The 12,064-nt window shown below is 36.2% G+C and overlaps 1 protein-coding gene across 1 annotated transcript; it reads right to left on the reverse strand.

The window, feature by feature from the left end:
* Positions 1-1,538: 1,538 nt before the first annotated feature.
* LOC107699214 (uncharacterized) lies at positions 1,539-5,188 on the reverse strand. Its single transcript, XM_016500411.1, has 7 exons — positions 5,155-5,188; positions 4,929-5,068; positions 4,586-4,796; positions 3,303-3,459; positions 3,157-3,217; positions 2,875-2,949; positions 1,539-1,894 (listed from the first exon to the last, which is right to left on the reverse strand). Exons 1-7 carry the CDS (start codon positions 5,186-5,188, stop codon positions 1,733-1,735), a joined length of 840 nt encoding a protein of 279 aa, XP_016355897.1. The 3' UTR covers positions 1,539-1,732.
* Between the last annotated feature and the right edge of the window lie 6,876 nt (positions 5,189-12,064).

Consider the following 12,064-nt stretch of genomic DNA (forward strand, 5'->3'; position numbering starts at 1 on the left):
CGTTTTGAAGGAATCGTTTGAGAGAAAGATTATATGACTCGCTCATAAACACATTCATTTGTTGCCACTTACTGGTGTAACGATGTAACTTCAAGAAAGCGTCACTGAAAAAATAAATAAACGGAGTGATATAAACACTACATATCGACTCTATATCGACAATACGACACGGACCTAATTGTAGCTATAATGTTAAACAGATCATTAAACCCGTAGCACTGCTCAATGTTTATCAAAGCTGCTTGTCTGAAACACCCAGAAGTGCTGTTTCTTTTGCGACAATGAATATGAAAATAAGACATATATCCTGTTTATTTTCCATAGTCAAGCTGAATGCGCTCACAACGGCTTCACAATCAAAACAGTCAATGCTGATGGCGATGTGAAAAACATCGCAACAGTGTTGCTCAATGTATTTGACAGATGATTTGTAACAACTATCAAATGCTATGATGTAATGATATATTCCTAATTCTATGAGCATCCTTTAACGCACAGACATGGCTAGATTAACATATCTGTTTGACTGGTACATTTAAATTAATTAAAGCGTCGAATGGTCATTTTAATGGTGAGCTTTATTTATTTTTTTTTTGTCCATATTAGAAGCTTTTTTACTTACCCAGAAACACCATCAATGCAACACAGGATAATTTCAAAGCGGACGCCCACTGCGTTTTCCCAAAATGCAATAAAATAGGCATTTTGGTCGATGACAATAAACGTAGAGGGAAATAAGACCAGAAAAGCTTTAGCGATCTATTTCTTCGTTTCAATTATACAAAAAAACACGTAAAATGTTTTTATTTTGTGCTATGATATGGCTGGCAGTGTCTGTAGTAGGAAAACTGGTTGATAGTATGGTTGTGGCTTATTATTTATCCTACTTGAGGGTTAAACTGAACCATGTTAGAATACACTATAATAGCAGCAAATAAAATATGATATGAATCAATTTTACATGATTAAAACAAAATCAGAATGCATCTTTATATTACATGTCTCTCATCAATTGAGAACAATCAGAAATCAGCCTAAGAAAATCCAAACGGCCGTTGACGCAAAACCAAATAATGAGGCTCTAGCTTGCAGTAGGACCACCTCTCCTCATCTCCTCACTAATGGAGGTCAAAGTGCACTAGAGATGAGCAGGAGGTGGATATACACATAAAGGGATGAGAATGGTGCCGAAAAATACGATGATGATTATTAAAGATACACATGGGCATATACAGTAGGCAGTGTATTTATCTGATTAGTGAAACGAGAGCACATTCATTGAGGGTGTGCCTTGATGCCAATAATGGTTAGCCACTAGTTTTATTATGATTTGTAAAACTCATGGTCTGTGGTTCCTCAAATCTCAAAGGACAGTTGGCATGAATACATAAGTGTGTAATGCTTAGAACCACTTCTCCACTGCAGGTACATTTTGTTTGCCTCTTCAGAGACAGAGAGACAGTTAGAAGAAGTGGCAATTTCATGCTGATGAGAAGTCATTGAGAAGATAGAGAAAAAGTCGAGGGCTGAAGCTCACAATGAAGTGTAGTAACTATATTGACCACTGTTGACATCTGGTAGATGATGAAAGAGGTGCATGAGGAAACGACACAGATTTATTATGAGGGATAATGTACAGTAAGCTGGTGAGTATTGAAAAAGAGTTCACAAAACAGTCTGTTTGGGGACTATAAAATGCATATCTGACAATTACTCTCACCAATTTAAATGATCAGTTATTCTGTGTCTCATCTTTTAAGCGGCATGATCTGATTGATAAATCTTGGTGGCAGCGGACATATACGGGTTCCTCATCCTTCGGCTGCCAATCAGAGGGAAGACATCTGTCGCGTCCAGCTGTGACAGGAGCGTCTGGTGCGAATGGGAAACTATGCTGCTTCCAGCGATTAAGAATACACACAAACACACACAAACAAAAGCCATTTGACATCTTGTGAACATTTTTTTTACTGTGATAAATGGTTAATAATCAGTTTACACACGAATGGATGTATGCATATACATATTTCACTTACAATAATGAAGATGTACGTCATTAAGAATAGAATTAAGGTGTATAATTAATGTCCACATGACATTTTACAGTATGAAGTCTGTCCTTATTTTGAGATATTAAATCAACTGCAATTTGCATATACGCTTAAGTCTATGAAAAATATATTTAATGTAATGGTGCATTAATATTTGTATAAATATAGAGGGTTTAAAGAGAGTTTTAGAACTTTACATCTTTATGTAATTTCATAATTCTGCTGTCCATTAGATATATATTGAATGCACATTTAAGCATTAAATACTTAAATGCAATTTCTGTTGAAACGTGTATGCCACCTCTTTTTAAATATATTTGTTTTTGCACATTTGTAATGGTGAAGCTGCAATTTAGTATCTTTCATACTAACTTTGTAATATTGAATATTGAAATTATAACTTTGCATACTTTACATGCTAGTCTGCACATCAAAATAAGTGTACGTATTTAAAGCATGAAAATAGTTATTAAAACGATTTAAAATGTACTTCAAACAAATGTTTAATTTGAAAATAATCACTTAAAAAAAAAAAGTACTGAAGTGTGTTAAGAAACATATGAAAGTGTCTTTCATTTACTACACTTAAGTGGACTTTTAGTTCATTCAAATTTTATTATTTGCAAAACAGGTTTCTAAAAATATAGTTTTAAGATTTAAAGTGCACAACAAGCATCAATACAATTATGCACACTTCTTTTTTCACGAGGGAAGTTTAAACTCATGCAAAATCTACTCTCACTTAACACTAACAGAACATTTCATAACTAAAATATTCACATTATTTTGTTTATTTCATATTTTGCTTTCATGTCCATCTTACCATGGTAACATAGATGTTATCTGGACTGCTGGGAGGACTGTTCACGTCTGCAAGGTCAGGCATGCTGAATCCCACCTGAGACACGATGCAAGTCATCTTCAAGACCCAGGCAACAACCCATTTATATGTTTAAGAATCAAACCTCAACCACTGTTTTCTTAATTTAAACAGAATAAACGTAAATCAAAGACAATTTGCTTTAATAATTGACTTTACCACTACAGAAAGCAAAGAGAGGAAATGAGAGCAGACTTGCAGAAGGCAGTTGCATAGATGTGTTACCATGTATGTCATTCCCTTGTCTTCAGTGTCAGTGCCGGTTTTAACCTCTTCCATATTTTGCCTAGTAGAAAATAAAGCACAACATGAAGCCAGAAAAAAATGCCTTACAAGCTGCTATTTCTCTCTGTGAGCTGACAATGACTTACTTTGAGTTGTTTTCTCTCTGGGTTGATCTGTACGCTTTCCTCCCCAAAAACACTGTACCAATTAGTAACACAAACCCAGCCACTGATGCCAGGGGCAGCCGCCAGGGAGGATGTTTCTGCAGATGATTTGCACTTGGGCTGTTTCTCCTGGTCAGTGCTGAAGAAAACAAAGAGGAGAACTGAGTTTGGAGCTCTTACACAATCTAATCCAGAGCCGATCCTCCCTATACGCAAAATAGTTGAAAGCGTACCGAGCCGTGGAAGAGACGCTGTTTCTCAAGTGCTTTCCACGAGCGCGATTCAAGACGGAGTGAAACAGACAAATGCGTTTCATTGATTCGTTCATAACCACTCATTTACACAGTCTACGTATGGTCATTAGTCCTGTCCCCATCACAGAACATGCACACATACAGTTGCTTAAAGGGTTAGTTCACCCAAAAATGAAAATTCTGTCATTAATTACTCACCCTCATGTCGTTTCAAACCTGTAAGTCCTTCGTTCATCTTCGGAACACAAATTAAGATATTTTTGATGGAATCTGAGAGCTGTCTGACCCTGCATAGACAGCAACGCAACTGAAATGTTCCCAAGTCCAGAAACGTAGCAAGGAGATCGGTAAAATAATCCATGTGACATCAGTGGTTCATACGCAGTTATACGAAACTACGAGAATACTTTTTGTGCTCAAAAGAAAAAAAAAACCGACTTTATTCAACAATTCGTCTCCTCCGCATCACCTTAGTGCCATTTTGGAGAATATCTGCTGGACGTAAACAGCGTATGCTGTTCTGTGTCCGAAGATGAACGAAGGTCTTACGGGTTTGAAATGACATGAGGGTGAGTAATTAATGACATAATTTTCATTTTTGGGTGAACTATCCCTTTAACTCTTTTAAATGTCCAGCATAACTAAACATTAACCACTTAAACACTAACAGGTCTTTCCATTTCCTCCAAAAATGAAGAAACCTCACACAATTCTGCATAAGGCTCCAGTTTGACCAGCGACAGCACTGGTTTGATCAACAATAATTGCATTGAAATTGAAGATGAATTTCATTCATCATAAAAAAAAACTGACGACACTTCAAATATTTTGTAACATTATAAATGTCTTTACTGTCACTTGGGATTAATGTAATGAGTCAATTTAATGGCTGAATAATATTATCCCTTTGTCCAGTAACTTTTTGTTGCATGAACAACTGACCCACAATGAGTAATGACTGACAAATAAGCAATAAATAAACTGTGGGAAAAAAAGAGAAGGGTTTTCCACCTGATTGCACAATAAGGTGCGTTTGGTTCTTGTGAAAATTGCCATTGAGACGTAATCTACATAAATAAGTTCCATTGTTCTCATGGGTCACAGATGGGAGATGTATATCAAAACTCCCTAATTCGACATCTCCCTGAAAAAACACACCAGGAAGTGGTACAGTTCGATTTCTGATGTAGTAGAGGATTATTTTTGGCTCAGAGGAAATATCCTGTGTTTAAAAAATACAAAAAGTAACAGAAGTTTAATAATAATAATAATAATAATAACACATGCTTATATAAAAAGTGTAATGCATATTTGTGTGTGTGTCTGTATTCCTAAAAAAGAAAAAAAAGCCTACCTTGAATTCCCACTCTACACTAAGAGACATGACGTCCAGAGGTCCAGGACATTGCCAGAAATTACACGACAAATGGACATCTGTCCCAGCATTAGCCTTCTGGTCTGGACTGGTTATCACACAACCATGGGTTCCATATACTGTCAACCGAATGAGTGCATATTATATTCAAAAAGTAAATTAAAATGCTTAATATGCTTGATTAAAATAATGAATTTGTGCTTACCTGTGAAGATAAATACTATGGACAGGGACCACATAACTGAGCATGAAGACACTGCAAAGTTTGTTTTCTCCCTTATAACAGAATACATAAATATATTTTAAGCGATAGGCAGAAATTCCAAGATCCAGAAGATCTTGTGTATGGACTTCGGATCTCTCACGACTCAAAATTTCTTTGCTGCCATCAGGGAAGTGCTTTAACGTTTCCTGCCACATTCTGTGGTGGTTAATTATCAGTGTCTGAAACCTTTACCACATCCTCTGTGGTCCGAACACATGATCTAACTAAAACAGATGTTTATCCATCGTACAGTTTTCTCATGCAAAAGCAAAAATGAACATAGTTCTTTTGCTTAAAGAGAGCTTATCAGCATTGCAAAGTAGGCCTTTGGTTTCCTTTGATCAGTTATTATCCATCTTATAAGTAAAAATAGTGACTAGTACATTATTCAAACTATCCATTTTGTGTTCCACATAAGAAACAAAGTCATTCAGGTTTGGAACGGCAAGAGGATGAGTAAATGTTGGCTATCCCTTTAAGGAACGGAGGAGGTCGGTCAAATGAACGCAGTACGCTTTCCACAAACAGTAAAACGAATCTCTTTCGCCCTCTAGTGTGTCATTTGATGTCAGCTATTAGATTGAAGAAAGCGAAAGGCGTTTTCCTCAAGAGAACAGTGACAGACATCGTGTTAAACGAAGTTTTCCGGTAGGTACATCACTACATTATTCAAAATATCCATTTTGTGTTCCACATAAGAAACAAAGTCATTCAGGTTTGGAACGGCAAGAAGATGAGTGTTGGCTATCCCTTTAAGGAACGGAGGAGGTCGGTCAAATGAACGCAGTACGCTTTCCACAAACAGTAAAACGAATCTCTTTCGCCCTCTAGTGTGTCATTTGATGTCAGCTATTAGATTGAAGAAAGCGAAAGGCGTTTTCCTCAAGAGAACAGTGACAGACATCGTGTTAAACGAAGTTTTCCGGTAGGTACATCACCTGAGGCAATAATCAAAGTCATTTGTCACATTGAGCGATTCATTCTTTCTGATTCAGCACCTTTAGCTCTCATAAAACACTTTGCCATTTCTGTTGATTTGATGAAGGACACGATTGTCAGATGACGATGTCATTACATGGGTCAGAAATTTCATCAGCATTGTAAAAGGAATTATTCATGAATAAAACATGAGCATTATGCTGCAATACAAAGTGTGTTGTCAAATTGAAATAGCGCTTATACACCAGCAATCTGAATCACTTATGATTGAATCATTGAATTATTCATTAGATCCGTGAGTCTATTCATGAGTAAGAGAATATATAATCAATTATTTGTTACTGAACACATGCAATGGCCAGATGTTTGAACTGAACAAGCTGACTTTAATATGTATTATCTAATCAGAGCGATTATATGATGCAAGATACAACAGTGGCAGTATTCATCGGATGTATGGCAGTTTGCAAATGTAAGCCAGCTGCAGCATCTAGTGGCTCTCGTAAATGCAAATGACAAAGACTTAAATATTCAGAATATCCTTTATTTATTATGCAGTGTGATTCGTCTTGGTGGTTCCAAGATAAGATATCCATTTTCCTTCATGGTTTTTTTAGACACTGAATATTTTAAGCTATAGCCTACCATAAAAAAAGGTCAAAAGTTGTACATTAACATTACACATTCTCTCCTCTCTGAGCAGATAATCAATGGGTTTTTATTGCTAATCTACATTTAATAGTAAAGCTCATCCAAAATTAATATGTACATAATGGCATGGATTGCAAAAATAATACATAAAATTATACATACAAAATAACCTCTTTCAGTTCAGATAGTTTGCAATGAAATGTGCCTGATGTGTTTGAATTGTAAGGATGTTATGTACTGTACTAACTGAGTTATTGTATCTATCTGTAATCTTCTCTTTGACTATGTGGGCCTAGTAAGGAATGGTTCACAAAAAAAAAAAAATAAATAAAAAAATAACAAATATATATATATATATTTGCTCACCCTAAGTGTAGTTGAGTTTTTTGTCTTGTTTTTTTTTTCCATTGAAACAGATTTGGAGAAATGTAACATTACATCACTTGCTCATCAGTGGATCCTCTGCAGTGAATGGGTGCTGTCGTAATAATAATAATAATAATAATAATGTCAGTCCAAACAGCTGATAAAAACATCACAAGAATCCAGAAATAATCCATTGCAGTCTGTCTTGTGAAGTGAAAAGCTGCATGTTTGTAAGGAAAACAACAAGACATTTAAAATATAAACCATTGTATCCATAATATTGCTTTCTCCAGTGAAAATGTCAACTTGTCTGAATCAGGAGAGAAATATGCACAGATCAGGCACTGTTTACAAAAACAGTTCTAAAAATATGTCAGTGGGCTTTGATGTGAGAGGACAACAGAGGGTGGCGTATTATGGATTATGGACTCGTATTTTGGCCAGAAGCAATAGTTTACAGTTAAAATGCCTTAATAATGGATTTGTTTGATGCTAATTGATGGACTGGAGTTGTGTGGATTACTTGTGGATTATTGTGTTGTTTCTATCAGCTGTTTGGACTCTCATTCTGACGGCACACATTCACTGCAGAGGATCCATTGGTGATCAAGTGATGTAATGATACATTTCTCCAAATCTATATCTTGGCTTGCCAGGTGAGTAAATTTTAAGGACATTTTCATTTTTTGGGTGAACTATTCCATTAATGAACAAAGAATATATGTTGCTGACATGCAAATACCGGGTGGTCAAATCTGTTAATATATTAATCTGTCTGACACCAGAATTATACTTTTTTTGCAGTGTAGTTTAAATAAATGGTCTTTTTGCACATCGGAGGAACTTTTGAAAAGGTCAAGGAAAATTAAATAATTCATTATGTGAGCCCTTTAAGAATAGAAATAGATACGTTTTTCATACAGTGGCTGAAATAGCAAAGATCCAGTCAATAAATTATACTGTCTTCAGTTTACAGTAACAGTCTATTAGTTCCTTCCACTGACAGCTTGTTATTTTTGAGCCAATTGGTTGGTCCCATCTCAGAGAACAGCATATGTCTGTTCAATCTTGTACCTTTAATGCTGCTCATATTCGCACTGTGAAGTTGGTAAATTGTGGCGCGTAAATTAGTAAAAAATAACCCAATGATTTTGCTAAATCACATGCCAGAATTCCTTAAAACTGCTGACATTAAAGACTTAATTAAGAAAGCAGATCCTTGTTATTGGTTTAATTATCGGTCTATTTCACATGTCTTTTATCTCCAAGGTACTGGGGAAGGCTGTTGCTCAGCAACTGAGCTCACTCTTGCACTGGAGCAACACTTGTGAGATGTTCCACTCAGGTTATAGATAATCATAGAGGAAGTGTCTGTATTATTTCATACAGACAACTGCATAGACAATGAAAGACTGAAATATAAATTTCTTTGAGAAAGTTCATTTCAGAAGTACATTAATGTTTCACTGACTTTAGTGCACTGGATTAACTATTGACTCAGATGTTTCTTCAGTTGGTGGAGATATTTTAAAGGGGGAGACTTCCTTTGTATTATTATTGCCATTGAAGTAGTATAATACACAGAAATACATTAAATAGTGTAAACATTTAGATGCCAGAACCAGTGAGGTTTATGATTAGTTTCTACTGCATCACCACCTTCTGCTTTGCCTTGTTGTCCATATGCGATGGCTTTTCACACTGCACTTAAGGCAAGGCAAGGACATTTATTTCTAAAGCACAATTAAAAACAACACTAATTTGACCAACGTGCTGTACATATTCTAAAACATATATAAACAGCAAAACATACAATACACACACACACATCTGTTATACAGCACAGGAGCAGTGTTGGGAAGTAACATGTAACTAAATTATGTAAATTTACTTATGGGGGTTACTTTTGATTTTTTTTTTCCACACATCCACATACAGATTTAATTGATTTCTTTCATAAATTGCATTGACTGACCTAAAATATGAGACGGTTTCCTCCAAGCCATTGTTAGATGTCAGTGTTTCTTGTCATAACTACGCAAAGATTTGATAAAAAAAACAGTATCATAGCTACTAAAGTATTTCTTGTTATAGTTTTAAATCTGTATTTAACTTCAGAATGATCTCAAAGTAAGTCTGATTTTGTGGTAGCTGTGCTTTAAAATGAAATTATCATAATCTTAATTCAAGTGATGATGGATTTTGAAAGTCTGACAGTAATCAGTGTTGAGTACAACTGTAATGTTAACCCTTTGTTTGAAAATGATTAACAGTTGAAAACCTTTAGAATTTAGAAAATGTTCATAAAGTAATTAAAATAGTTAGACTATTTATTAAATTTTAGATTGGGTAACTTGTAATCTGTAACCTGTTACATTTCCAAAGTAACCTTCCCAACACTGCACAGGAGTAATATGGTCCCATTTCGGAGAACCTGTCAATAAGCAGTGGCATTCTGGACAATCTGTAATCGTGACATCGTGGACAATGAAAACAATGAAAACAAAATTGGTCCCACAATGGATCCTTGAGGGATCCCACTTGTCTGAGATGCCAAAGATGATGTAAATTCACCCAGGGTAACTTCAAAGCTCCTATTATTTAGAAAGGACTTAAACAATTTTAAAACAGTGCCACGAATTCCTACCAACCGTTCAAGCTGTACTATCATGCTCCCAGACTAGAATACTTCAAATAAAGAATTCCTATAAAAAAAATCAAATAAAAAAAAAGACTAAATAAGAACAGCTTTCTCCAGCACTTTTAAGAGAAAAGGTAATTTTGAAATAGGCCTAGTTTTAATGATCAATTGGTACTGCACCCACATTTAAGAGATTTAAGGGTGTACTACAGCATGCTTAAAAAATAAAGCAGGAACAATCTCTGTCACCTGAGTACTGAGCACCTGCACCTGTCACCAATCAAGCACCTCATCAACCAGCCTGCATAAAAGCACACACCTCAGACACCCTCATTGTCCGGTCTCGTACACTCCTCGTCTCCAAGTGTCTCCTGTTCCTGGATCGCTGCGGTGTGTGCTCTTCCGTGTGCATTCCAGCTCCTGTAAAGGAAAGGACTCTGATAATTTCACTCATCCTATCCTTTAAACTGTTCTACGAACTATACACTCACCGTGTCATCACCTGGATCCTACACCCGTACTGTCTGTGACCAAATAAACTTGATTGATATACTAACCCTTTGTGTCAGACCTCTTCCATTACACAATCCCTGATACTAGGCAGCTATTTATCAATAAAATACTAAGCCCAACTACATCAAAAACTTTTTTGGTCAGTCTTGATGGGACAATATCAAGTAGTGAATCTGATGGCCTCAATCGGTCAACCATTTTAGCCAAGGTGGAGAGATAAAGAAGGACCATGTGTTATCATCATTATAAACCCTGCTTTTAACTCAGGGTAAAGCTATGTTGACTCCACGATGTCATCAGGTTGTTTTATTCCACAAGGACAAAGTGTCCATAGTTGAAGAAAAACATGCACCAATCATAAGACCTAAAGGCCTCTAGTTGCAAATCCAAATCCAGTAATATACTGTAGTCTGCTAATTGCTAGAATATCTTTTTTGTTTACAGAGCCTTGTTTTTCTATACAGTGACCTTACTGTCAATAGCCATTGTCTAGTCTATCATCTGGTGTACATACACTTGAGAGCAACATCTTTGTATGTAATGTAAGGTCCATCCAAACTGACCCCCCATCGATTGCTCTCCATTGATTCAGCTTGCCCCTCTTTAACCTAAACACCATTCATCCACCTGGCCTCTTAGTTGTCCCTCTATGATGCACACTATGCCCTTCTGATCGCAAAGCTTCTCCATCTTTAAAAGAATAGTTACATACAATATGATTATCTCACATAGATGACTATATTTTTGTATATGTAAATCAATATCAACTATTGACAGGTTATTGTTAGGCATTTGCTGCTTTGACAATGGCTTTTGTGGGGGAAAAATGTTTTAAAGATATGCTTTGAAATTATTTTTGTAGTCATAGTTGATGTCAGTATAGCTTTAGAGAAAAAAGTGAAAATCAATTTCTCATCCTCATGTTGTTCCAAATCTGTATGCATTTTTTTCTTCATTTAAACACAAAACAAGATATTTTGAAGAATGTTGGTTTTCTATTCTGTGGAAGTCATTGGCTACTGTCAACTGTTTGGTCACCAACATTCTTCAGAGTATCTTCTTTTGTTTTCAATTTGAGGACAACAGATTTGGAACAACTTGAGGGTGAGCACATGAAGACAGGATTTTTTTTTTTTTTGGGTGAACTATCACTTAACCCAGAATATCCATTTAATGGATGTGTTGTAATACCATCACCAACCACTGGAATGCAGTGTGGTACCACTCAACACACAAGCTTTTCTGCAACCCCAAAACAAACAGATGTTGGCATGTGTGTTGGCAATTTGTTAATAATTTATGAGGAATTAATTAGCATTCTTCTAATCACCTCATGAATATTGCACCCGGTCGTTCACAGTGTTGAAGAGTTCTAAATGGGATTAGCAATAGTACACATCCCGCTGCACAAGATCAGGAGACCTCTTTTCTGCAATGTCCTGGATGTTCAAGTCCAGTCAGCGCTTTGGAGCTCAGCTGCATTAGTATGTGCAACGCGGGCCAGGTAAACTGGTCCTGGGCCAGCTGAAACGAGCATCGGGTCTCTTGTGTGCTAGTGAACAACAGCAGAATCAATGACAACAGGAAATTGCTGATGGGAGACTATGGCCAGACTTCACCCAGGAGGCCTAGATCAAATGAGGGGCCTGTGATTATCTCACCAGGAGATTAGTGTGAGAGATTGTAAACCACGGCCAGTAAATAAACACTAGAGATAAAGTGTTTTTTTTTTTGTTTTTT

Source organism: Sinocyclocheilus anshuiensis, unplaced genomic scaffold (genome assembly GCF_001515605.1).
Source record: "Sinocyclocheilus anshuiensis isolate Anshui unplaced genomic scaffold, SAMN03320099.WGS_v1.1 scaffold242, whole genome shotgun sequence".
NCBI classification, from domain to species: Eukaryota; Metazoa; Chordata; class Actinopteri; order Cypriniformes; family Cyprinidae; genus Sinocyclocheilus; species Sinocyclocheilus anshuiensis.

Bases quoted from the DNA above. Each gene is read 5' to 3' on its own strand.
- LOC107699214 (XM_016500411.1), bottom strand. From the start codon at position 5,188: ATGTGGTCCCTGTCCATAGTATTTATCTTCACAG. The intron at 5,069-5,154 runs GTAAGCACAAAT...TTCGGTTGACAG, and splicing joins CATAGTATTTATCTTCACAG to TATATGGAACCCATGGTTGT. The intron at 3,460-4,585 runs GTGGAAAACCCT...TGTTTTCTTCAG, and splicing joins GCACCTTATTGTGCAATCAG to CACTGACCAGGAGAAACAGC.